Here is a 27,902-nt window from a genome sequence, read left to right as displayed (position 1 = left end):
TCCAACTGGATATCCATCTAAATAATACAGTGGCCATCACCTAATTCTACAGGAAGAAGAAAATTATGTCCCTGGTTCATTTTAGTTTTGTGTTTTTTCTTTCTTTTTTAATATATGTATCTATATAACAAGTAGATCTAAATAGTCAAAGTTTTAGATTGGCCTCAGACAAACCTTTGCACGCATGAGGAGAGATTTCTGCTTTATACTATTTCAAGCCAACTTTAGATGCAATCATTTTTTAGATGACACTGAGTGTGAGCCTCAAAAACCTATCACCATGGACTCTGGCAAATATATGTCCGTACAAAACAGAATGCAACTGATTAAACAATAACACTTGTAACTTATTTTAATGGACCAAAAAGATACAAATACTATTTCAAAAGTTAAGATGTTGAAGGTTTTTTTCTTTAAAAAAAATAAATCAGGAATTGATAATCACTGGCAAAAGTTTGTTGAAAATATTTTACTTCACATAAACGAGCAAAACTTATCAGCCTGTCTAGGGTGAGAGTTAGGTCTGCTGACGAAGCAATTCCAACACAAAACACCTGATCCAGAAGCACAGCTGCAACCATTAAAACAGGGAACAAGCGGCTTTTGCAAGCTTTTCAGTCTCATCTCACCCCAATCTCAAGTAACAAGAATAAACTGCCTTCTCTTAGAACTGGGGAAGAACATAACATAAGATAAACAACACAGAAATAATTCCTGGGTAAAACTATCAGTGTCAAGAGAATGGGAAGAGGGATGCACTAGTTAAGGGGTTGTCTCAAAGCCAGCACTATCAGAAGTATTAAACCAAGAGACAAAGAAATGCAAACAATGTTAATTCTGTACTTCAGTTATATAATAATTTTTGAGAAACACTTTTTGTGGCTGAACACAGAGGGTAAGGACTCTTTCTCAAACACTAACACTCAAATCACAGTTCTTTCCCAAGCTTCACATCTTTCTCTTTGGTGAAACAATGTACGTTTAACATTTTCTGTATTTATTTTTCTTATTACATTAAACCACATACACATAAAACCAGTAATCTCCTTCAGAAGTCCTCCACAACACAGCAGGTCTAAAAATTCTATTGCAAGAAATAAACACATGTATCAAATAGAAGAAAACAGATTTAGGCCTTACCCTAAGTTCCTGGCCTTCTCCAGCGATGTAGGCAGCCATTTGAAGGCACAATGAAAGCGCTTGGGGATCAAGTCTGAGCTGAGAAGATAAAGACCTTTTTCATACAGTCCTGACACTACTTCTGGTGCATGCTGCTTCCAGAAGCAAAGCCAAACCATAAGCACAACTCAGCTTCTAGCAGTTACCTGGTGTACTTGTCTCCAGCACCCAAATTATACTACCCCTCCCTCCCCCCTGTTCAGAGCAGGCTCCATCCCCTTCCACAGGTGAGGCACATAAATCCTCAGGGGCAGCCTGCTGGGTCACATCCACCAGGCCAGGAAGGGAGGCCTTAGTCACACCGGGCTTTATTCTTAAGCATATCACAAGAAAATTTCAAATGCCAGAGGCAAATATGCAGTCTTGTTGGGCAAATGGCGGGGGGGGGGCCGGGGGGGCACACGACGACGACCAGATGGGGACACGGCTGAAGGAGACTGACACGGCTGAGGAAGGCTCCCTGCACTCTCCCACCACTCCTCTGCCTCCCCCAGCCCTACAGCCAACCCCCAACCCGGCAAAAGCCGCCTTCTCTTCTAATTTCATTTCGGTGACCGTCGAGAATGAGCCGGGCACTGTGGGGCTTCACAGGGCCCGCCCTGAGCAGAGGACAAGGGGAGCACGGCCGGGGCAGGCCCCAGGAAGGCCCCGGGCACAGCAGCGCTGCTACTGAGGGGTGAAGGAGCCTGAGGCCTCAGAGGGGATACAAAGTTTGTTAGCATTTTTATTTTAAAGGCTGGATAAAGGTACATTTTATTCAAATGTGCTCTTGTTAATTCTTTTGTTGCTTTTTGCTACACGACCAACAAAGCTCAGAATAACTCCAGGGTGGGGCTGCTGTCAGGCCCCTCATGAGGGTGTCTGCTGGCACTGGCCCGGCACTCATTGTAGCTTATAGAAATAAAAAACGTATAAAATATTTTCTTAAACTTATACCACTCCAATCCCCCATGTTAAATTTTATGCATACACACAGCCACAACGCATGAAACAGCTGAGTTCAATTTTGATAACCAGTTTCCAGCATCTCCTTCTAAACAGGGATTAAAACAACAGCATTAACTAAGCCTCCTTTTTTATTATTTAATTATTATTTTTAATAATTTTTACTATAAAAAAAAAAAAGCTCCATACAGCCTTTAGGGCTGTAACCTCTGTTCAGGTAAACATAGGACTGCAGACTTGCAGATTTTGCAGCCTGCCAAGGAAGGAGGAAAGCATGTATAAACAACAGTGGAAGGAGCTATTAAAAAAAAAAAAAATGAAGTTTTTAAGTAGATTAAGCATCATTTTAGCTAACAGACAACCACAAGTCCTATACAGGCTGTTATAAGAAAAATAAGACTCTTCAACTCAACACAAAGCCATAAGCAAGATATCGTCAACTGGATGATGGCAGAACATAACGGTGTAAAAAAAATGGACTGGTAGGTCCATCTGTATTTCTCAAAATAGGGCCTCCCAAAATTTTTAGAAGGGAGAACTGAGAACTATTCTCCACAAAGGCACAAGGACTGCACCATTATAATTAACATTCTCCTGTCTAGTGTGCAGGTTACTTTAACAGTAAGATTTATTTTTGTAGACTTAAGACAAATCTTGGAAACAGATTAATGCATTCCCACTTTAAAATACCAAAATAAAATATCGTAGTCCCAGCCAACTGCAGTAACACTTTAAGCAGGAGATTTTAGCGATGAAATGGCATCTGACATGGGATGGTTCTGACTAGAAACAAACCCAATTATCTTAGTCAGATATCCCCCTTCATTTTTGCTACAGAAAGGTTATCTGGCTCTGCCATGACAGAAATGTAGCATTTTGGGTTGTGCACAGAAAAGAGAATGATCCATTTAGTCAATGAAATTCTAAAGTGAACACAATTTCAAGTTCAATACTCATTTTCCTCTGGCACCAGAATGAGAGAGCTAAGCATGTAACAGCTGCATTGCTCTGCCTGAAGTGTTCCACTGCAAGGGAAATATTTATCATGTACATTTCTTTCTTGCCAGAACATACAAAAAGAAAAAAGAAAAAGCATACCATCTCACAAGACATATATGCCCATCTAAGTCTATGGGGAGGAAAAAAATAGGTAAAACGTTACTTCGCAGAAAATAATGGCTCATGAAATTACATTAAAAGTATAAGTTGCTCTCAAAAGCCAATACACATCGTAAGCATCTCTTTTATTTGTCGTAATATAAAGAAGCATACATCATTCAGTTCTTTTAAGTACAACTCAAATTGTACACTAACAAAAAAGATCAATCCAGACATCCATGAACATGTCACAACAGGATTCATTACATTTTGCTCTGCTGGTATTGCACTTGGAATAGTTTTGAAGTAAGGCACAGTAAAAACAAAGTCATTTAGTGCTTCTACAGCAGATGTCTTTTTTTAAACACATGCTACATGACGTAAAAGTACTTCTAGCTTATGTATATACACACAGGGAAAAAGAAAGAAGCATGCACTAGAGGATTTAGATTTCAACATATCTTGTTGTTTCATAATATACAAATAAAGTAGTTTAAAGATGTAAACAAATTGCATGCACATAAACTAGAGCAAAATCTTTAATACAGTATCTGAAAGCTATTATGCTTAAATAAAAAAATATAACTTATTAGTACTCCGGTTTATGTGCCATTTTTGTCCTGTAGAGATTAAAAATTTGGGGTGGGGTCAGGGAGTTATGGTTGGGAAGAGAGCATTTTTCTGGTTTTGTTTTTATATTGTTTTTATTTTTTTGCTTTACACATTGGCAGCTGTACACTGGTAGGAAAGACAAATATGGCTTTTGCAAAACAACATATAATGAAAACATGAGAAAGCACAATTGCATTTGGGGTCCAGTATCCTGGTATTTTCCAGTCCAGAACAACAACAAAAAAAATCAATTGGATCTATGCTTTGAATTGGGAATGCTACACATTCCAAAAGCCCTCTCTAAAGACATTTAAACTCTACAAAAACCAGACACTTTGCCAAGTGTAAACTCTTAAAAACTAAACACAGAAGAATCTGAATGACTCGAGCTTCGCTTTCCACTTCAAATGCTACTAAACAGGCAATAGGTTTCTCCCATGGCTGTGATAGCTGAAGTGCTATTAGATTGTCTTCAGAATTAACTACATGCCAAGAGGGGGGTTGCCTATTTTCAAACAAGTACATTAGAGATTAAGTAAATTAACTGCATAATTTTTCTTTTCACTTTTTTCTTTGGCATACAATACACCATTTTTCTAATTAAATACAGGACATGTACCACTCTACATTCCAACATATCATGCTGAAAAGGCACATTTGCTGCTGCGTGGGTGGCAAGGGAAGACTCCTTATTTTGTAAAGGGCACAGTGTTCAGTGCGACATTCTTTCCCCATCCCCCAGAGAGTGTTTGGTTAGACCAGGTATAGTTCTACACAGTGGCCTCCCAGGAGCTGTCCGTTTTTCTCAGCCACTGCTTTCTTAGCTAGATCCAGGCTTGGAAAAGTCACCAATGCCTCTCCGCTGGGCTGGCCGCTAAAGTTGTAAAGCACGAGGATGGAATCTGCGTGGAGCTGCAAGGGTACAAGAAGACAAAAAGAAATAAACTATTAAGACCGAAGATGACACCTAGAAATGCAGTTTTTAAATGCTGTGCATCAGGTTCACTCCGATCCTGTGTTTGTGGAAAGAGATTCTGGAAGCAAGAACAGAAAAGATGGACCAAAGATCAACAGAATCAGCAACTCTTATTCTGCTGGAACAGAACGATGTAGACATAATTCCATGCAGAGATTTTGCTAGGCAAGTAACTGAGCTTAGAGGTTGACCAGAAAGAACTTAGTTGTTAATGAAGGGTAAATTGAGCAAGAAAGACCAGGCATTCAGTGAATAATTCTTGTACTATGGGGACTACAGGCAAGTGACAAAGGCTATGAATGCATGCGGATACTCGCATGTAAAGTTTAAAAAAATGGATAGAGATGTATTAGAGTTCTGTGTTGGGTGGATTAGCTGAACTTAAACACAGATATACAGAGCAAGAAAGATTGCTCAGTGAAAGTCGAAGCACTGCACCAGGTCTTACTGAATCAAAGAAGTGTTTATTATAATTTAAAGGGGAATAAGAAAGACAAGATAGAAAATGAGATTATTTAGTCATTGGAGTTGATTTACTGTGAAGTGCATTTGCCCTCCTAAATTCTTAAAAGACAGTTTCAAAATAGTGAGTTTAAAGCTGATGTGTCTGTATTCCCTATGGAGCCCCAGCCATTTCTTACAACACACTGGAAGTCCTTCCAGGCTAAGTTTAGAAGTCCCATTTGTATGTTGGGTAGAAATGAATCTGCATGAAATTTCAAAATCAAAAGGTTGAAGGATCAAAAAAGCTCAGCATACAAGATCAGTCTGTCACAGAGATCAGTGCCAGACAAAACATAAAATCTGTGCTGGAAAACCAACCATTTTATGAGTAGCAGCCTGATTCAAGTTAAGTTCGTGTGACATATGTCCTCATGAGTTTGAGGAGTTAAAATATTTAGGATTTTTTTTTTAAATAGAATTTGTGCATGCCTAGTATACCACAATACTAGACTTCTCAGTTATTATCAGTAGTAGTTTCTGATCAGTTTTGCATTCAAATATACAAAAATAAAGCAATACATGCCAGAGCTTCACCCACCCAAACACTTAGCATGCAGTACAGGTATTCTTAAGATATAAGCAACAGTACACTTTAGAAACTAAAAGAATGTATAGAGACATTTAGCACTGGCTTCACACAGAATTAAAGTTAATCAAGAAATAACATGCAGAAAGAAATTCAAAGACAAATAATATGTCACGTCTGAAGCCCAGTTCAGGTTTAGAAATAAATTTAGTTTATTTCAGAAAAATGTTATGCTCAAAGAGAAAGTTGTATGCAGTTTGGTTTGGGCCACAATCTGAGCTAAAAGACAGCCTGCTCTAAAATAGCTCTTTAATGTTAATCTTTATATCAGTCACTTAGCATCAGTCATGAATGTAAGTTCAATATTGAAGTTCAAAGTTGAAAACACACACGAAGCACAGTCAGCCTGCTAAGCACATATGACCGCTCTAAAAAGTAGTTTAAAAAGCAGCATTAGTATAACACTAGTGCTAGGACCCAGAAATTAATTTTATTTTAGTAAATTAGAGTTGTATAGAAAGTTAACAGAGAAGACTACATATTCCACAAGCAACGTAAGCATTAAACAAAAAAACCCCTCATGTTCTTTAAGACCTATGTAACAGCTTTACATTCTGATTTACATGGAGAGAAATGTGATTTCTTTATGTACCTATATTAAAAAAAATAGATTCAAATCTGTACAAATCCTTTTTTTTTTCCTGAATGGTTTGCTATCAGAAGAGTGGTATCTATAATGCTACTTTGGACTGCATAGAATTGAGCTACTCCATGAATTATTTTCTAGCCAAAGCCTGTTTCCAACTAATACATTGTAGAACCCTGTAGCTGACCTGGATTTCCAGATAATCTGAGTAAAATAAGAGACAAACAGATTGTCCAACGCCATATAAACACAAAAATGCCCAGAGTAATGCCAGGTATTATTCTGTGCATCACCAGGCCATGCAGCCTCTACACTATATTCTCCTTAGCAGATCTAATAGTGACATGAGAACCCAACTAATTTGAAAACAACTGAGTAGACGGTGATTTTGTGAAAGTAGTCTATGCTATCTATGAAGATACTGCTATTAACATGTATTATTTATCTTTATTTATTTATTTTTTGAAAAAAGTTTCAGTACAAAAAAAGGTAAAAAACACAGTAATTAATCACTAGCATTTTGAGTGGAATACAATAGTATCTGGAAGTGATGAACTCCACCTAGGTCACAATGATATGCCTTTAAGAAGTATATGGTAGTGCTAAAAATGCTTGGGGAACTTTACCATCAGAAATTTTAGTTAGTTGTATTAGAAAGCCACTATACCAAAGAAACCTCTCCTAAAAAAGAAAGTATGTAGTTCACATTTTATTAGTGAGATCAAGAAACAGAAAAAATTAACCTCTAGACAGCTATACAGTATAGAAAAAAAAGCCAGAAGTCTGTTGTTTGTTTTGTGCACACATTTTGTAGCCATAGCAAGCAAAATACATCTTCTACTGACATGTTAAAAGTAAAATGCTGAACTGAAAGCTTCACAAGAAAATAAACACTAATCAGCTCTTCTGGAAGTCTAGCACACCATCTGAGCAAAACCAGGCAATTGCACTACCTCCACCACCACTATCCCAACAACTACAGATCACAATTAACCTATTTACTTAGGTTAGTTGATTTTTTAATAGGACAAAAGCAGAAAGATTTAAGCAAGGATCCCAATGCAAGCTAAGAAGGGGGGAAAAAAAAAACACAAGAAAGCTCTGCATCAACAAGCCCTTCTTTCCCTTCCCATTTACCACTGGAGGTCCAGTTTCTGCCAGTCGCATCTTACCTTCTTTGGAAGTTACAAAGAGTTACAAACAGACCCACTCTTTCGGTGCTTGTAACACACTCCTTGCTTGATCGCTCAGCTGAATAAGGCCATTGTAGTCATCGGGTGCATACTACAGTACAAGTGTGATACATGATAAATCAACAAGAGAAGGAATAGTTCTGGTACAGCAAGCCACACAGACTATCATTTGCAACCATAATTAAGAGCATCAGCTACAACAACTGGCAGGAGACAGTGAATTTGACAGACACCATTTTTAAGCAAGATGAAAAAAAATACATCAACTGAATTACTGGTTGTAGAAATAGATTTACAGTAAAGGCACGTGGGGAATATTCTGAACTGTATATTTGAGCAGCTCCTAATTAAGGAGGGAAACAGTTTAGACCATGAAGTATTCCTTTTTTTCTTGTACTTATGAGACTTAAGTATCAGCTAACAAAACTCTTAAGTTTGCATAATCATGCTTCCAGTAATGACTCATTGGGACAGCTGACCATCTTCCAGCATGCATACTGAAGTGGGGGATTAGAAGAAGTGTACAGATCTCATTCAGATTTTTTTTTTGCAGTCATGGAAATAAACTGCATCTTCTCTAGCATAGAGTGATTTGCATTTCAGCTGCATACAATACTTGCACTATATAGACTTTACCAATATAGTTAAAGAAAAACAATGTCCCAGCATGAATGCACTTAAAAGATTTTTTTTAAAAGCATTTATACTAATATAGTTTATTTCCATACCGAAAAGAAAAAGGAATAAACTATACAGTATAACTGCATCATGACAGGTTTGTAGAAGAATATTTCAAATAAAAACAGTGACTGCACAGTACAGTTGCACCAATAAAACAAAACAAAACCCCCCTCACTTGTGGGTCAGATCTAACAAAAATTTGAGATCCTGTCTGAACAGTAATTATGTATACTATTGGAGGGCCTGGTACAAATATGAAAGCTATACTCAGAAATAGATCGTGAGGAATACAAAACATTGTTTTGTATCTATATCTCATCTCTCCAAAATGACATATCCCAGAAAAGGGCTGAGCATGTTCACACATGCTACAAACACTACTGCAGCAGTTCCTATAATCCAGAAGACAAAATGTCTGGTATGACTAAAGCTATAGAATATCCTTTCAGTTCTCCCATCTCCCCAAAATGGCTGTTTTGCATTAACATTTTAGAGGATTGCCAGAAGCATACAATGTACACATACTATGCTGACTTCTTTGATATTCCTATAGTACAAAAAGTCTCCTGCCAGCTTGGGGAAGAAATTATATTATATTTGGGTGTACAGGACACATTGTATCCATCCAAAGTGAAGTTGAAAAGGAGAAAAAAAAGAAAAACCACAACAAAACCACCATCACAGTATACACACCTTTCACAGAGAACAACCAAGAGCCCAGAGAACATAAAAGAAAAGAACCTCCCAGAATTTTTACTACTGGATTCTAGCCACCTTAGCCACCTTCACATCTAGACCCATGCCATTAAGTAAAAGACAAATATAAGAAGTATTTTCTAGATAGCCTCTGCCAGGGCAACCAGACCGTGCAAATATTAGATTTATCAGTTCCCAGACCTGCCCTTGAAACAAGTCTACGAAACGTAAGTTTACTCATTGGAAGGAATGTCTCAAGATAGTACATACTTTAGATTATCAATAGATGTACAGTATATAAAGATCTATAGTCTCTAGTGAGGGAGAGTGTTCAAACACATAAGCAATGAGGAAAACATGAAAGTGGGAAAATTACCCTGCACAGAAATGTCAAAGTTGTCGGACCTTAGGCCTAGGCCTAAAAAAGAAACAGAAAAAGGAATAATAATAATAAAAACTAGAACTAAGTTCCAATCACAAGAAAAAAAAAAGGTAAGAGACAAAATGTAATTAAAACAGAAGTTGCAGGATAGTAAATTCTTCAAACTTACGGATTACGAAGAGTAGTACTGCATACCGAGATAGGAAATAAAAGTGGGGGAATTCTTATTCCCTGTGAATGAAATAGGAACTACCCTACCATGCCTGAGGAAGTACACCATCATGAATACTTCCAGTTGCCTGCTTTTTAGAAATCCATATAAACAAAACCAAATCAAATGACCCAGGATAAACAGTGTAAAGTCAAGGGTGATTCTACAATCCCATTGCCCAGAATGGAGATCCTGTTCTGCTCGTGGGCCCAATTCTATTTCCATTTAGATATGAAAAACGCCACCTAGTGATTTAACCCCCCATATGACTAGTTACAAGTTCACTGAGCTAGATTCTGGCTGTTTCTGGTATAAATGTTACTGAGACCTGAGACAACACACAGCTTCATACTCTACTTCAGAATTCCACCCTTAACAGACAAGTAACTGGTAAGAAGTTACCATCCACTGCAATAGTTCCCCCTTTAATTTAATTCAAATAAAATTAAAAGTAGACCTCACTGTTCCTACCTCCACTACCCTCATCATCACCTTATTCCCGTCTTCCTTGCTTCTCTGAGCTGAAACACAGCCTCTTTCCTCAGACCTGCTGCTTTCTCACCTCCCCTCCTTCTGAGCTCACAGCTCTTGGAGGGCTGGACAAAGAGGTCCCTTTGAGCCTAAAAGATTCTGTGATTCAGAAGCTTCCACTCATACATCTGTTTACTGTCTTTGTCAGTGACAAAGACAGTGGAATTGAGTGCACCCTCAGCAAGTTTGTCAGTGACACCGAGCTGTGTGGTGCCATTGACACAGCAGAGGGAAGGGGTGCCACCCTGACATCTGGACAGGCCTCAGAGGTGGGCCTGTGTGAAACCTCATGAAGCTCAACAAGGCCAAGTCCTACACCTGGGTTGGGGCAATCCCAAGCATAAATACAGGGTGGGCAGAAAACGGATTGAGAGCAGCCCTGAGGAGAAGGACCTGGGGGTGTTGGCTGATGAGAAGCTCAACATGAGCCAGCAAGGTACACCTGCAGCGCAGAAAACCACCCGTACTCTGGGCTATACCAACAGCAGTGTGGGCAGCAGGGTGAGGGAGGGGATTGTCCCCCTCTGCTCTGTCTGCTCTTGTGAGTCCTCACCTGGAACCCTGCTATGAGCTCTGGGGCCCCCAGCACCAGAAGGACAGGGACCTATTGGAATGAATCCAGAGGAAGCCACAGAGATGATCAAGGGGCTGGGGCACCTCTCCTATGAGGACAGGCTGAGGGAGTTGGCTTTGTTCAGCCTGGAGAAGAGAAGGCCCTGGGGAGACCTTATAGAGACCCTAAAGGGGACCTGCAGGAAAGCTGGGGGGGCAGTGATAGGACAAGGAAAATGGCTTTAAGCTAGAAGAGGGTAGATTTAGATCAGATATTAGAAAAATTCTTTACTCTGAGCGTGGTGAGGCACTGGCACAGGCTGCCTAAAGAAGCTGTGGATGACCCATCCCTGGAGGTGTTCAGGGCCAGGCTGGATGGGGCTTGGAGCAGCCTGGACTGGTGGGAGGTGTCCCTGCCCATGGCACGGGGTTGGAACTGGATGGGCTTTAAGGTCCCTTCCAACTCAAACTGTTCTGTGATTCTGTCAAATGCAGTGTTAAATCTAGTGGTCTACTGGAATGATGCAATAGCAAATCTAGGTTGTTAAGCCATTACTTTATCTATGAAATACATGTCTACCAAAGTTTTTCTTCATCATACCCTAATAAACTGAATATTCTCACATGTTCACGGAAGACAAACAGGAGTGACCTATTTCCTAGAATTAGGTAAGGAAAACACAGAAACAAATTGAGACAAATCAATTTTCTTCCCCCCCCCCCCATTTTTTTTGCTTAGTCTAGTAAGGAAGAATACACAGAATACCACTGTTAAACAAAGAGCTCCATTACAAAGGTCAACTTCAGATGCTAAGGACACTCACACTCAACACTGAGTTACAAGACTGTGCCCTGGTGCTATACTGACCCCTTCCAGTGTTTTTTTTAGAGATGTGAGCTAAGATAAAGAAAGATGAAAACTACATATGGAAACCAGATGTGGGAAACTAACCTAGAAGGAAACAAAACAAAACCTTTGTAAGCGGTTACCAAATAAGGTCCTGGGGTCAATAATTAGTTCTACAGCAAGATGCAAGATGGCAGAAGGAATATGCATACATAACAACCAAAAAAAGTGCAGCAGACTAGGAGAGAGAGATGCTGCTGAATAGTGAAGACTGGTGTTTCCCCATTTCCTACATTTTTCCCTTGTCAGTTCCCCTGTGGCAGTAGGGACTTTGATAGCTTAAGACATACAGTTACAAGACCATTGTTGACAGACATACAGTGTCATGACTAAAGCAAAATAATTTTTCCTGAAGGACGTGGTGCTTCTTCATAGAGCCAGTGGTTTACTTTACAAGTGTATTTAAGTCTTTACTTGCAGGGTGGTAAGGCACTAGAACAGGTTGACAAAAAGGTTGTGAATGCCCCATTCCTGGAGGCGTTCAAGACCAGGTTGGATGGGGTCCTGGGCAACCTGATCTAGTGGGAGACATCCCTAGCCATGGCAGGAAGGTTGGAAATAGATGATCTTTGAGGTCCCTCCCAACCTGAGCCATTCTCTGATTCTATATCTACCCTTCTAGGTATTAACATTTGAAATCGCAGAGACTTTACAACTCATGTATATTAAATAACACCATTATTTTAATATTAAATAGCATATATTACAACAGACTAAAATAATACTAAATGACAGATGTGTATTAAAAAACACTGACTCCTCTTTTCCTAGGAAGAGATGACGAACCAGTATCTCCAGTATGGTAGCACCTCCCAGAAAGACTATCTGCTATACTTTCTGTACTGCAAAGCTTTTTCAGATAAGAACCAAAGATATATTGGCTAACAAAGACATAGAATATTACCCTTTCTCCTTGCATACACTTTTTTTTTTTTTATTCCAGCCATTTTATTGCTCTTAAGGCTTTGGAAAAAAAATAAATCTAGATACAGTAAGTCTGGAACATAAAGAATCCAATCTGATGACTAGGTGTTTGCAACCTTTGGCAAAAGAGTTGGCAGATGTAGCAAGAAATACCAGGCAGAAAAACTATAACTGCTAATTTACTAGTCCTGTTCTCACAAATGTTTTCTTCATACAGACAGTATTTCCAGATGGAAGACAATTTTAGGAACAAAGTAAAACAAATAACACTCTATATTCCAGCTGCATTGGAGTGAGCATAACACATCTGTGTTGTCAGCTGACTTAAAGAATTCCCACTTACTATTATTTTATCACATCCTCTTTCTTTTCCCTTCCCTAGACAGAAGGTGCTACAACAAGAATTGGCACAGGGACGAAGGGGTATCCCTCTCAGACTGTGAAGTGTCAGATTTCAAAAGGAACCCACTGGAAAGAGAACACCTCTTTGTTCAAGCATGCATTTCATAGGGGGAAAAAAAAAAAAAAAAAACTAATCCTTAAAGAAGTCCATAACAATGAAGCCTGCTATCCTAATACAAGGGAGAAAGGTTAATGCTCTTGGAACTTAGCCATCTATCCTTTCCCCTACACCTCCTTATTCCTGTTTTAAGCACAACTCCCCACCCCAGCAAGCCTTGAATTTGGGGTCTCCGAAGACTTGGAGGATAAATATACTGCAAAATATTTTTTTTTAGTTGAAGATAAAAGGCACTTAGGTCCACTACAGGTCTAAAGAATATTGACTTTAAGCCTGTTCTACACAAAAACACTTTCACAAAGGAGTACCTACGTTTCCAGCCTAGCCTGTTTTTCAGCAAATTCAGAAGGCTTTAAATAACGTTCAGATGGTGATCAGCTTTGTTCTGATACATAACTTCACATAAAACCATCACCCAACACTTAGTTCCTTCCTTAGGTGCTTGATTTCTCTCGCTGCACTTACTGATGTGCAGAGTGATGGCCAAAAATAACACTGACAAGTCTGTTGCTTGTTATTACTATTCTGCCCCACGCTTTCCTCAAGCTTTTCCCAATAGGGTCTGAAAGACAGATTATTTTTTCTCAACTTTAAAAGAGTCTTTACACAATTAAAGTCTTTGAACCATAAAGGAAGTTTCTGGTAAACATCCATAAATCCCTTATTTCAAAATAATGACCAAAGACCTGCAAACCTGCTGAGAAGCTGGTGTTTTAGGACTTGTCAGGGCAACAGCTACTGTCATGTCCTATTTCAATTCTAAGGGTTGCGTGGGGTTTTTTTGTCCCCCACTCCGCCCTTGAGTATCCTTTAGCTATGCAATCAGTCAAATAATTGACCCAGTTACATTACAATATAACTAAAAAGCAGTTTAACATGGAAAAATTACTAAATGAGAAAGTATTAATATTAGCAATTTTGAATGTTACAGTGCACTACAACATTATGAAAGGTGATGGGGAAAATAACCATCTCCAAGATTTACTATTAAAACTCTGCACGGGTTTTTCAAGATTGTTTAATGCTACATACATTAAACACATACAAACTGGAAGGAATTTTTAACAATAAAAATAAGAAAGCATAACTTCAAGAAGAAAACAAGCTGCTGGATCACTAAACAAGAGCCTAGTGCTGATGAAAATAAATGAAAATTAAAATAAGAGATAAAATGCTGATCTGCAGATTCTTACATAATTTATTATTAGAAGCATGTACTGATATTGAGACCAGCTTGTTGAAGCCCATAATAAGCAAAGTCTATCTCTTAAGAGGCAGGTCTGGTATGAAAGGTGTTTTCACTTAAATAACAAATGTGAATACATGCAATATATGGAGCCCATGAAGACTGAAGGAAGAAAACAGAAGAGCATAAAGCAGGAACTAAAACTTAAAACTTGCTCCTTTCAGACAAGGACATACAAAGACAAAAAAAAAATCACCCTTCAATCTCAGCTTTTCCGATCTGTTTCCCAAGCCCATTGAATACGAACATCAATTAGTTATGCAGAGATTAAAACCATGCCCAAAACCACTAACGATTATTAAGGGCTCACTTTATAAATGACCAGAAGCATCGTGCAATGTATCCTTTGGCAGCAGCAGAAAATGAAAAAATAATATGAGGAGAGAGGGAAGGGGGGGGGGAAAAAGAAAAAAAGATTAGTTATTCCTCCGGAGACATAATATTGTCCCAGTACAGTAAGTCACCACCTCTGTTTTCCCCTAAAGGAATGAGGGAGTATAAAACTAGTATTACCACATGCGGGATTCCAAGAACAATTCAAAATAATTCCTTGGCTCCTTTATAAGATATTGAACCCGATCTCATTTGGACAACATCTTCTAAAGAAATCAAAGAGGTGACCAATTTAATAACAATAACTAATGATGTCAAGAGGTTGCAGCAGCAGAATATGAATAGCTTTCACACTGTGGCAAAATTTCCATTAATTTGAAACATTTCATTGCATAACACAAAGGCTAGAAACTACTCTTTAAATTCAGAAAGTAAGTAAAAGCTCAAATTCAACACCAGACCCAGAGTCCCGCTTCACTAAATTGAAGATCTAGTGGACGACAGGGCTGCTAGATGTTGGAAGTCACTGACCTGCTCCGTGCATAGACAGGCTCCTGTCATTTTTCAACAGCACACTTACACTTAACAGCCGAATTTCAGTTTAGGAAGCAAGCTATCCCCACACTTAAGGTTTTAATACAACCACCATCCATACATCCATCCACCAAAAAAAAGTCAGTTGAAAAAAGGTAAACTATGAATGGTTAAGAAACAGATTATTACTGCTGCAACGTTTGGGGGAAAAAAATATTGCTTCTTTGCATTAAAAAAAAAAATCCACATCTCAGCCTTCAGCAATACCACTATTAACCAACTTAAAGAAGTTTGAAGGACAAACTCATGTAAAAATTGCCTTCTTTTCATGCATACCACTTGAAGAATGGTTTGAGACCCACCAAGAAATTCTAAATAAGGGCTTCTGAGTAGTACTAGAAGGACAGATTTGGTATTCATGTAAATGCTGCTATCCAAAGAGGTTAAATACTCACCAGAACACACCATACTCAATTATCTTTCCTTTTAGCAAATATGTGATAGCAAAACATGGATATAGATACAATATCCTCTGAGATGAAAGGAAGAAGACATGGAAAGACCCATTCCATGAATTCAAATATGTGCTGCTGAAAAAAAGTTTGCACATGGTGCTTTTATTTCTTTAAATGTTCCTCTAGAAGATAAGTTTCTATGTGTTTGCCCACTGATAGAGTATCAAATCAGTATATACTGACCAAAGTTATCTATAAGCACTTAACATACTTGCTATCAGTATCCCACGGATTGGAGAATACATTTTTTTCTTTAGGTTACAGCGTAATGCAGTTGTAATGCAAAATGTTCCTGCCTGTAACCAAAATAAGTAGTCCATGCAAGAGTGTCTGACACCAGCATCTCTCTCCCCTTTTGTAACGTAGGTGTGGCGAGTTGCACTGCAGCCTATTGTACTAGAACTTTGCTCTCAGCAGTCTTTAACACGTCTTACATCCGAGCATTAGATCACTGCTTTCAAATTTAGACATGTTTATTATATAAGTAATAAGGCAAATGTTAATTCTATACTGCAGTCTGCTGTGAATATAAAGACTGCAGTGAAAATAAAGAACATTGAGATTGCATACTTGTTTATCATTTTCCAAGAGCACAGGCTTGTTCAGTTTGATCCCTGCTGATCATTACGCGAAAATTCAAATAAAACATCAGGGAGAGAGACTGCATACTAACCTGGTATCCCTGGAAGAAACTGAGAATCTCCTTCATTCCTGTGTTATATGGCAAGCCCTGCATACGGACTAACGCTCCAGGCTGGGGCAGAATTGGAGTGTGGGTGGCAGTGGCAGCAGCAGCTACAGCTCCTGGAGGAGCTGCGATATACCCCACTGTGGTAGGGGATACTGGAGGACTGAAAGAGAAAAAGGGGCAAAATTGTTATGAAAACCAGTAACTGACTTTAGTAGCTGGAACGGGCAAAGATGAAACTGAAAAATTTGAGAATAAGAAAAAAAGGCACGCACACACACACACAAAACACACACAAGAAAACAGCCCTGATATGGACTGCTCTGCTGACTTCCCTTATTTCTCTTCAGCATTTGACAATTTTTGGAGAAGAGATATAGAGGAAAATAGCTAGCATTTGAGTCGAAGAGGTTAAGAGTGGTACTTGTTATTTCATTGTGGAGGAGAAAACTAGAAGCTACAGATGACTTGTTCTAAGATCATTAATAAAACCATACAGACAGGAGGCAGGAGGAAATCATAGTAAGAGAAGCAGGCAAGGGCCCAAATCTGGTGCTTTTAGGCCACAAAAGAAGTTGGTAAAGTAATATCACCAGTCGAGACCTGTCTAGCAATTTACTATGTAGTCAGGTTAGTGTCACAAGCCTAGGAAATATCAATGAACAAACTCTTTCTCCACAGACTTGAGCACCAGACTTCAGTGAGCCATGTTGATAATATCAGTGGGAAGGGAAAAGGTGGAGAAACCTGCTTTGCTTATACATGTTTAAGAGTTCTTTGGTCTCACTGATACAAGAAATCTAACAGACTTACCAGAGGTACTAAGTGTAGTATTAGTATAGGAACAGTACTGTAAGTACAAGATTGAGCCCAGACGAGGACAGAGGCATGTATTTACACAGCTTCTCATTTGGCCAAGAAATAGAATTGCCTTGATGATATCACCCCAATGCCAAAGATGCTTTTAAACAATAGACCAACATTATCACGAGATGCAACCAAATCCTATGGAAAAGCTGAACTTCATTATAAGGCAACAGAAAAGTAGTCAAAATGGCTCCTATCCCTGCTTATTAACATCAACAAATTCCTAAGATTGTCTACACCTTAAGTACAAATTTAAGAGCAAATGCACAGCTGCTTACTCCACTGAGATGAAATGGCAAGAGAAGCAGTTAAGTCTAGAGGGTACCTGGGATAGTAAGCTGTATAATTCATATAAAGCTGAGCTGCCTGAGCTGGGTAGTAGGTAACAGTTGGAGGAGCAGCAGCCGATGCCTGGGGAGTCCTGGCGGCTGGCAAGAGGGCTTGTGGCTGGTAGAGTGCTGCTTCTGCTGGGATCACTGTTGCTGTTTGGAAAGCAGCATAAGCTGGTGGAGAAAGACCTAAAAAACAAACAAGGACACAAGAACAACAACATAAAAACAATCAGAATGGAGATCTCTGCAGTAGGAAAGGAACTGTTCATCCCAATGTGACTGACTGCTCTCTAGCCCCTCTCCAGGAGACCCCTGCGCGTTACCATGAACAACAACTGGTGCATTTGAAATGAGCAGTTCCTAAGAGTTCACAACTCCTAGAGCTGAGCAGCCGTGTCCATATGTACATGGAAAGCAGGGAACTTCAGAGTTATTCAAAGAAAGCATAAAGCCATACGCATAGAGAAAGCAGGCGTGCACACCAACACACCCCTTTTTTCTTTCTAACAGAAGTTGTACTCTGTGGGACAAAAGAACCATAACGTTAGGTACATATGGGCATTTACAACTGCTGACCACAAGTTTTCATTGTAAGCCTCCTGCAGCTTCAAAAAGTATTCTTAGGATATAGCAAAAGTTTTTAAAAAGCACAACAGGGAAAAAACACTAAATCACTAGTCTGATGCATTCTGACACACAAACACCTGACTTGCATAAGAACACGAAGCTTAGTGTGTAGTCAAATGGTTTTTAAATAGTATATTTGGCTGCTTTTTACCATTTTGCAAATACACATTGCTATCTGCTTTGTGATTTGGTAGTGAGACTAATTAGAATGGTACAGTGAAGTTCCATTATAGTTCCGCAATAAAGTTCACTGCAATTTAATAAAAAGAAAAATAGAAAAACTAAAAATCCTTCCAACTATCATATCATTCCAGTGGGCGTTTTCCTTAAACCCAAAGAGTACCTTCTCAATGCTTTAAGGCAAGATAGCAGGAGCACTCATTGGCAGCTAGAATATAAAATTTCTCCCCCTTTTAAAAATGCCTCTAATTCCAAGTAGGTTTCGCTACAAGTGAGTCTACTGCAGAGCTCAGCAGAACAGTACACCCATAAAAAGCAGTGTGCAACAATTTCACTGGCAAGGCCTTGCTGCCCTCTATTCACCACCGAAAATACAATAAAAATGGCTCCAATCAGTCCCATTATTGCCCAAAGGGAACAATTCCAATCTCAGCAAATATACAGATGAATGATTATTGATCATGGCAAAACCCAAGTCAAAAGGTGAAAGGCCACAAAGCTTCAGCACCTACCACATATCAGCCTTTAGCAGCAGAGAGCAGAAGAATTGCAGACTTACATGGTAACTTACATGGCGGTGGGGATAAGCCACTACGATTTAAAGTGCCACCCATTAAAACAAAGTTCATCTCCTCTCCTGAACACTGGAATACTTCCACATAACGGTCCTTCATCATTTTTTTGTGACATTTTTGAGCCACCATAAAGGCTTTGTCAGCAGATTTCATTTGGATAAAAGCATCACCTGATGGTCGTCCCTATGGAAAAGAAAAATCTTAAATCAAAAGTGTTATTAGAACAACCAGAGCACAAGAAATGCAGAAAGTATTAAGATTTTGTTCTTAGAGAAGAAAACTATTGTTCTTCCTCATAAGTCAACAATTATTTTTAGAAGCAGAAAGGCAAGACTCACGTAGCGAGCTCCCATTTAACTTAATACTACTTCCTTTTTTCAGAAGGAAATGTAGAATAATTTGGTATGGAAACAGAATTTGGAGGCCTCTAATCAAACCAAAGCAGAGCTAGCTAACACATTCAGGTTACATCAGGCCACTCGTGGTCTTCTCCATTTGAATTTTGAGCATCTCCAGAGGGTAGAGATGTCGTAGATCTCCCTCATTTTTTTCCTTTAAGGATAATACCTCAATGTTTCTGTGACCAATAGTTTATTTTTAGCTCAGGATGACAAGAACAAAAGAAATCCTCATGATTGCATCATTAAAATATATCCAAAATGTAACTTTAATTATCAGCTTCCTTTAAACCCTGAGAAGTCTCTAATCAAGTTAGAAAAAATGATTTTTCCACAAATGGGCTTATAGAACACAACTGTGATTGAGCACAAACCCTGAAAAGGGCAGATAGGCCATCTTACATGAGCCATTTCTATCTTGTGTATTTCCAGAATTTGACTGAAACACAAGGGAATATTTAAGGCAGCCTCAAGGACAAAGCTATTATTAAAAGAAAACATGCCACGAGCTTCATCCTCCTCCATTTTAGGCACACACATGATATAGAAAGAAAAGCAAGCGTTTATGGGGAAGGTAGGGAGAACTGTTGGGGAAGAAAGGAAAAAGACAAGCAGAAGACAGTATTTTGTCAAGGTTACGGAAGACCTAAAGCATAGCAAATAAGTTACCATGACTTCTAATTTTGTTCAATAACTGGAAAGTTAGCTCTCCTGTGCAAAGTGCTGTTACCTGTTGGTTAAGGACCATGTGAACTCCATGGGGCTTGATATCAGCTGTGGCATCTCCCATAAATTCCAGGATGTCGTCAATGCCAGCAGTGTAAGGAAGGCCTCTGAGCCGGACACAGTCACGTATGCTACCTGTGGCAATTGTATATGGCGGGGGTATGACAGGAATGATGGGAGTTGGGAGGGTGGGAATAAGAGGCGTTGACATGTATCGATTGAGTACCTGTAGGCAATAAAAAAGACACTGATAGATTTACACATCATCTGGTTGAGCAAAAATCAGTTCTCACAATACTATTTCATACGTTTAAATAAATCAATTTCCAACATCAGAGAAAACGCCTTCTTGAACCAAATTACTGTGGACAGTTTCCTGTTGGGCATTTGGAAGTTTCAAACTCTGAAGGAAAAATGTCTGATAAATTTAATTCGCTAGACATTAATAACAGACCTTTCTAAACTTATTATAATGGAGTTAAAAGCAGATTACAGTTCATTTTAGCACATCCCAAAAAGGAACATCTGAAAACAACGTTCACACTAATACACCAGTCTTGTCACTTACACTTCTTACTTAAATTAGGGTAAATTAAAAACATCTAGTTTAAAAGAACTGAGATCTGAAATAAGTAATAAGTAAAAACACTAACTAATTCTTTCATAGACCTGATAGGTTAAAAAACAAACACCTTCATTTAATCAAAACAACCATGCTGAAGTACAGGGCTTCTGAAAAAAAAACTGAAAGCTACAGGAGACCTTGGTCTCAACATTTTATTTTCTCTTGACTCATCCCCTTGTGACAAAGGGAACATAACTTGCTGTTGGGGTTTATTGCTGAAAGACATATTTAGCAGTGACTATCAGAAATAAACACATTCCACTGAAAGAGGCACCAATGCAAAGATAATAAAGCTTTAGTATTGTCAATAACGATCGAGCCTATCAAGTTTGTCTCGATAGAAGCTTTTTTGCAAGAATCTATTCTTGTAGCACATTTCAGGCCAGAAATCTCCCCTCATTGTGTATAGAACATTGCAATCATTTTGTGTTAATTTAAGTAGATGAAAGCTGTCTTTACATCTTGTAATTACACAAAAAAAGTTGCCTTTAATTCCCTAAGAATCATCTCTTGCTCAAGCAGTAAAAAACTAGGGTGTCACCTTAGAAAACTGACCTAGAGGAAGAAGTAATGACATATTGAAGGAGCATGGGTTTTATCCAGGTCTCCCTAACAAAAACAAGAACAAAGATCTGGTCACTGTGAACACAGTGGCTTTGTTCCTTTGAGGACTTTGCCTCATTTTCTCAGCAAAGCGGAATTGAGGAGAAAATAAGTTTCACCATGGCATTTTGCTTAGTCTTCATAATATTCATTATCAGATTCTTGACTGTTGTAATCTCCATGCAACAGTACCACAGGTAAATGGCAGGTCTGCAAGTGTGGATATTTTTTCCCGTGCCCCATCACTTTTATGGAAAAAGCTTCTCATTCCACATAGTGATGAACAGTAACTGTATGCAAGCTTTATAGACAATGCAAAAGCCAGATGAAATCTCATAATGGTTCCCCCCACTTTGGCATTAACAGTATAGAAATATTCCGTCAGGAAGAAAAATTTAGTATGTGATGTTTTACAAGGGTTCAAGTTGCGGGTGCCAAAACAAAACGGTGGTTTACCAGTTTAAGAAGATAATCATGATTAAGAACTGGTGAAGAAAAGGAGAAAAAAGTGAAATACGTTATTTTAGGAAGAGAGAAATATCTCACTTCCCTTCACCAAAAATCAGATACATCCTGGTAATTCTTAGTGTTCAACAAAAGAACTGTAGGAAAAGCTCTTTTGATGTAGCCAGATTTGAATTTCATGTTAAATTCTGTGCATGGGAAACAGACTTTAAAGACAATACTGCAGACTTGGAATCAGTATTACTACAATACTATTAATCTAGTACATTTTTAGAATTATTTTCAAGATTTCAGTCAATCTTTAAGTGGAAGAAAATTATCCAATGGTTTTTACTTCATGATCTGGGGGATGTTAAAAAAAAGTGGTAGTGAATGCAAAAAAAAACAAAACAATGTTGTACCCTTTCCCATGCCAATCAGTAAGCACATGTTGCCCTGTCTAGAGCTTGACATCTTTAATATAGACAACTTCCATGGTTGTCTACAATGTGTGTGTGTGATAATTTAAATAAATATTTAACTGTTAAGTTTTGAGTTTCACAGCCAATAGTTACAACCTGCTGGACTTCTGCTGCTGTGCTCCGGAAGAGTTCTATGTAACGTTTTCCAAGGATTTCTTTGTGCTTTTTAAGTGCATTCTGTGCATATTCTTCACAGGAAAACAACACAAATGCATCTCCCGTGGGCCTGCCATCTGGGTACTTGACAAAGAGAAGTCCCTCTTTCCCTCCTGTGACCGGGCACTCTGGCCCCAGGAACCCCAAGACATCCTCCTGAGTAGCAGTGAATGGAAGACCTCTCATCCGGATGATAACTTGATTCTCTTTAGATAAAAACTGGGCAACTTCATTGGAGGTACCTGGTAGGAAGATATTAACATACGGTCAGCCAATTCCATAGGACAGGGGAACAGAAAAGCATTAAGGAGCAACACAGGAGGTAAGTAGCTAGCAACAAACACACACAAGACCTGAGACAATATTAACTCGCAGTAATTTATTTTGAAGTGAGACCCCCTTACCCTTAAAGTCTTACATATTTTAACGAAATTGGAACAAAGAAGAGATTAGTGAGGTACACAGATATTTCTGCTGCAAAGGTTCCCCTTCCTCACAAACACCAAGCCCAGCCTACAAACATCACAGCTCAAATGCAACCACATGAAACCAAAACTTCACAGGGTCAAGGATTCTTAGAAAGCAAAACAGGAAAAGCTGCTTCATTAATTGTGTCCTCAGCCAAGAGAGGTATCAGAACTAGAACGTGCCTATGAACTTGAATAATTATACTGAACTCCAGCATCACTTACCTCCTGCAATTTTTAAGAATTCTTCCCCAGTTGCTTTGTAAACCTTAAAGAAAAAAATCCATACAAGAAAATTACAACATTCAATTATTTCATGTATGAGTGTGTATTTTTCTTATTTAGAGCAACATAGGAGCATGCATAGTTCTCATTTAAAACCGTACTCTTTGCTCTCCAAAGATTTGCTTCAAATCATTACTTTTTACCTCAATGTATCTGCTACCCATGTGATGCTTATGTCTTTCCAGTGCCAAATCTCTCTGTTCAGAATTGACAAACCGAACTAATGCTTCACCATTTCTTCTTCCTTGAGCATTCAGACAAAGGGCCACACCACCTCTGGAATGTAAAGCCGATAAAATAAAAAGTGAGATGTTGGATCTCATGCTGTTTGTCACTTTCCCAACTTCCATGCAGGTGTATTTCTGTAACCCCTTCCTATGGTCTCAGATTCAGGTTTGAATTTCCTCATACACCTACAAGAATAAATCAATCATATGTACTCTGCATTGAATACCTGGAATATATATTGACAGGTATGTTACATTAGAATCACTCCACATGCACACACCCACACAAAACAATCATATGAAAATTTCTTCCAAAGAGCACTTGGAAGTTTCTGAATCTGGCCTGCTTAGGAGTAATACTAGGACACTGATACGTTAGCACAAAACTAAAGCTTCTGTTATGCCTTGGAGTCTTCCTTGACTGATGCAGTAGGAGTTTCTCCCTGTAGTTACTAGCAATAAATGAATGTATCCTGGTTTTCAAACGACGTCTCCTTTCTTTTTCACATACTTCAAAAACATTTATTTGGCTTTTAAGTCTCACAAGTAGGCAACAAGATTACTCTAGAAAATTTTCATATAAAAAAAACTTAGGTTTCTGAAACCCTTACAGGCCTTGGTGTACTCATTTGTAAATCAAAAAATCATCTTCTACCCTCTCTGACACAGAAATTTCACAGAGAAATCAATTTTTAGCTGAGGTTTTAAGAATCAAAAGAGCTGATATCATCCTAAAATGCAATGTTAGCAAGCTAGAAATAACATACAATAGAAACACAGGAACATCTTTTTCCTCAACTGGCAGGTTTGAATTGGGAGGTGGGGTGGGGGTGCGTAATAGAGGTCTTTTTGTACAGTTGTCATTGTACTTATGATAGAGCATTATCTAAATAGTAAGATATTTTGCATGCACATCTTTCTAAAAGTAACATGGGACAGATAACAGTCTAAAAGCTTGAATCATCTTTTAACATGGTAATATCTGACTGATTGGTTCTAACATGAATTTATTTATTTTTTAAATAAGCTAAGGCTATCACATCTCCGGCCTTAGTTTACCCAGCAACTGTGATTTGCACAGCTAAGAGCCTGAGAGCCTTTGTTCTCAATTCTTTCTTGCACAGTTAAGCTGGTAAACCTATTCAGTTATCATGAACGTGGGGTGGGAAGGTGCTGGAGGTGGGAAAGATATAAGAAAGCACTTTTGTGCATGCATGCGAGAGAGAATGCACACGCTAAATATTAAACACACTTGATGTTAAAAACCAAGTGATAAAGGCAAGACAAATTCTTATTCTCTTACTTAGCAATATTGAGTCCTTTGAAAAATCGGGCAATATCTTGGTCTGAAGACTGCCATGGCAAACCTCTGGCACGTATTACCGTCTCATTGTCCACTGTTTCAGATTTACTACTGCACAGAAAGAAAAAAAGAAGCAAAATTAAGCTTTAATCTAGGTTTTCCATTATCTTTCCAAGTTTCCATTTATAACTCATTTAACTTGAAAAACCAGAGCACATTTGTAGTTGAGACTCTTCTAATTCTGCTACTCATTTCAGTAAAGAAAAGATAGATAACTGGGGTAATTCCTTTATATACACAATGCCTAAGATGCAGTGTATTGTCATCACATAGCAGTTCCTTAAGAAAAATAAGAAGGTTGTTTCAAAGTGAAGTAATAAGGAACTTCCAAATTTTATCTAATCTAATGTAGATGATTACAAGGAAGTCTTAAATATGAATATACATTACTTATGCTTAAGATGTGTAATTCTCCAGTTCCTGAAACGTATTTGAAAAGAAAGAACTATTCTGTTTCTTGTCTCCCAAAATCCAAAGTCAATTTAGATTAGAAGAAAAAAAAAAAAAAAACATGGAAAAGCTGAGCTTATCTCTGTAAAATATGAGAAATCTACTTCATATAAGGAATAGTTTCCATCTGTCTAAAAACCAAGTTCTCAGCAAGAAATCTGTGTAAAATCAAAGTGTCTCCTAAATTGTAATGCAGATCAAGATAGGGTAGAGACAAGCCCATTTTAATGAGCACACTAAAAAGACGAAACACCTGCAGTTGGGTAAGGAACATGTCTGCTAATCAACAGCTTCCATTTTGTCACTTGAACAAGACAGAAACCTAGGAATCTGTTTAAAAAGATGTCCAAGTACACTTTGTCTAGACAGCAAATAATTAACATCAAGGCTTTGACAGAAGCATAAGGGATCCACTTCTGTAATACAAAAATACCCTTTAAGCAGGATCTCGAAACAATTTTTTTTAATAAAAAATTAATTTGCTTCAACCACAGCCTTGTAAGACAGTCTGCAATACAGACTATTAGACAACTCTTCAAAAGCACCATGTAATGTAGTTCAGCTCCATATAGGGTGTGCCAGCCACTACCCCTGTTGACTTAGGGAAAGTTCACAAATATTTCTTCACCATTGGGTAAGATAAGTCAGCCTCACTGCCATTCAAAACAATAGCTAGTGAACAAAGAGCATTTTACTTGCAGTGACTTTTAAGACAGACTAACGTACAGCATTCAATATACCAGCTATGGTCTGTCTGCGCTAGACTACCGAATATGCTGTAATTGTTCTCAGGAATCAACCTAGTTTCACAAAGATGGGAGGAAGTATTTGCAATCTTTCCTTGCCGTAGACAAGGCTCAGCTTTGGTTGTAATGAACTGTAACAACAGCACTTACCATGGACCTGTTTCGTATTTGTATTTCACAGTTTCAGGCTCAGTAAATACATGATCTGCAACAAAACAGAACATTGAAATATAACCAGGGTCAGAGATTACTTAAGAATGACAGTACCACTGTCAATTCATACAGTAAGGATAATTTCAACATTCTGTATAAACAGGTCACTTACTACAACTTTCAGAGAGCATGCTGAAAATGATAGCCACCATTGTTTTCACTTGCCACACACCGAAGTCCTCCTCCGTTTCATCTGTCCCTAAGCCTAGATCTAAATAGGTGATTATAGAAAATAACAGACTTGCACAATCATTTGTAAACAAGCCATAAGGCTTCCCTGTTATTAACATGGAATTGGTAATCAAATTGCACTGGTCTTAGCAGGGACACATGACCATTAGGCATTTGTAACTCTGCTCATAAACTGGTTAATATTCACTTTAACAGTCAACATTCTGAAAACTATTGATAGCTTACATCATTTCAGCTTTAACAGTTCAAAAAAACAGAATAAGTTCGTTCCTATCACTTCAAACATAACTGAACTTTAACCACATTCTTCTGGGCCACAGCAATACTCCTAGAATTTAGATGTAGAGGTAGGTTTTGTTTAGATCAGAGAACAATTGTCTGCAAACAGTGGAAGCTTGCAGGCTACTTGGTCCTGAAGAAGCTCACTGATAGCCAAGCCTTCCCTTTAAGGATCAAATATAAATAAAAATGCTGTTTGGTTTTTTTTGTCGCTTGTTTTGTAATGGATTTATTACATATGGTTTAGGTCTCATTATTAGAGTCAAAACTGAAAAATATTACAAGCAGACCCCCCCCCCTCCCCACACAGTCACTTCAGCAAACATTTGTTCGATTTCACCTAGGAGATTTTTTAAATTCACATCATAGTTCAGTAGAATAAAACCCCTAACAATCACAGGGGTAAAACCTGAATAAACATAATTGCTTCGGTGGCAAAAGCTGCAGCAAAAGGATACATTCTGCCATGGTCTTGATAGTCTGATCCTTCACGGCGGCTGAACTAGGGTAGCATGTGTGAAATTCTTTGCGCAGATCATAAAAGGAATAGAAGCAGTCTGACAGCAGGAAGTTCTACAAGGAAGGCAAAAAGGTTTTGTATACATTTCTTTAAAATTCTGATTAATGTTTTTGGACTGAATGAGGCTATCTCAAGAAATACATAGTTGCATGTCATCATCATCTGTCTACCATAGACCAGTTTTGCTCCTTTTTAACAGCTCAAATTCCATAGTCTTCCTAAGTTACTGCTTTCATAGTATTATAGGGTTGCTCTATTTTGTTTGTTTCAGTCCATTTTTTCAAGTGGGAAGGACAAAGAGTTACCCACAATCCATATTGCAGGATGGCATGTGGCATGATTTAAAAACAAAACAAAATAAAAAATAGTACTATCACATTTGAATGCTAAACACCATTGTTTCCTTTCTTGCTTCACCCCTACATAAGTATGTGCTTTTATGAAAACTCACAGTGCTAAGTTTTAACACAACCCAAATGCCAGATGAATATTTGAAGAAACTCAGCATGACTACTACCCTTATATAGAGAAGAAAAAAAAAATACAGTTGATCAGTCAACTCCTTAAATGTCAGCAGCTCCCATTCCTGCAGGGTTCCTCCAGACCCTGCCAAGCAGGCTAGCTCGGGAGCCACCACCCTGCACAAAGGCAAGATTCTTCTCCCTGTGCAAGACAGGCTTGAAAGGAAATTGCTGCTTCATATGGGAGTAGCAAATAAGCTGTAGTACTGCTTCCTGTTGAATAAA

General features: G+C 38.4%; 1 protein-coding gene across 1 annotated transcript in view; it reads right to left on the bottom strand.

Moving 5' to 3' along the window:
* Positions 1-3,665: 3,665 nt before the first annotated feature.
* ESRP2 (epithelial splicing regulatory protein 2) overlaps positions 3,666-27,902 on the bottom strand; it is a 44,374-nt gene continuing 20,137 nt past the window's right edge. The window contains exons 4-15 of the mRNA XM_035543374.1: positions 27,095-27,209; positions 26,278-26,376; positions 26,103-26,157; positions 24,697-24,807; positions 23,310-23,442; positions 23,107-23,149; positions 22,355-22,656; positions 20,109-20,330; positions 18,965-19,163; positions 17,592-17,784; positions 16,385-16,562; positions 3,666-4,746 (exon numbers count right to left, since the gene is read on the bottom strand). Coding sequence (XP_035399267.1) covers positions 4,588-4,746; positions 16,385-16,562; positions 17,592-17,784; positions 18,965-19,163; positions 20,109-20,330; positions 22,355-22,656; positions 23,107-23,149; positions 23,310-23,442; positions 24,697-24,807; positions 26,103-26,157; positions 26,278-26,376; positions 27,095-27,209 — 1,809 coding nt within the window. The 3' untranslated portion in view covers positions 3,666-4,587. The remainder of the gene's footprint in view (positions 4,747-16,384; positions 16,563-17,591; positions 17,785-18,964; positions 19,164-20,108; positions 20,331-22,354; positions 22,657-23,106; positions 23,150-23,309; positions 23,443-24,696; positions 24,808-26,102; positions 26,158-26,277; positions 26,377-27,094; positions 27,210-27,902) is intronic.

The sequence above is a fragment of the Cygnus atratus genome, chromosome 12 (assembly GCF_013377495.2).
Source record: "Cygnus atratus isolate AKBS03 ecotype Queensland, Australia chromosome 12, CAtr_DNAZoo_HiC_assembly, whole genome shotgun sequence".
Classification (NCBI taxonomy): domain Eukaryota; kingdom Metazoa; phylum Chordata; class Aves; order Anseriformes; family Anatidae; genus Cygnus; species Cygnus atratus.
This window is presented reverse-complemented; position numbering and strand designations above follow the sequence as displayed.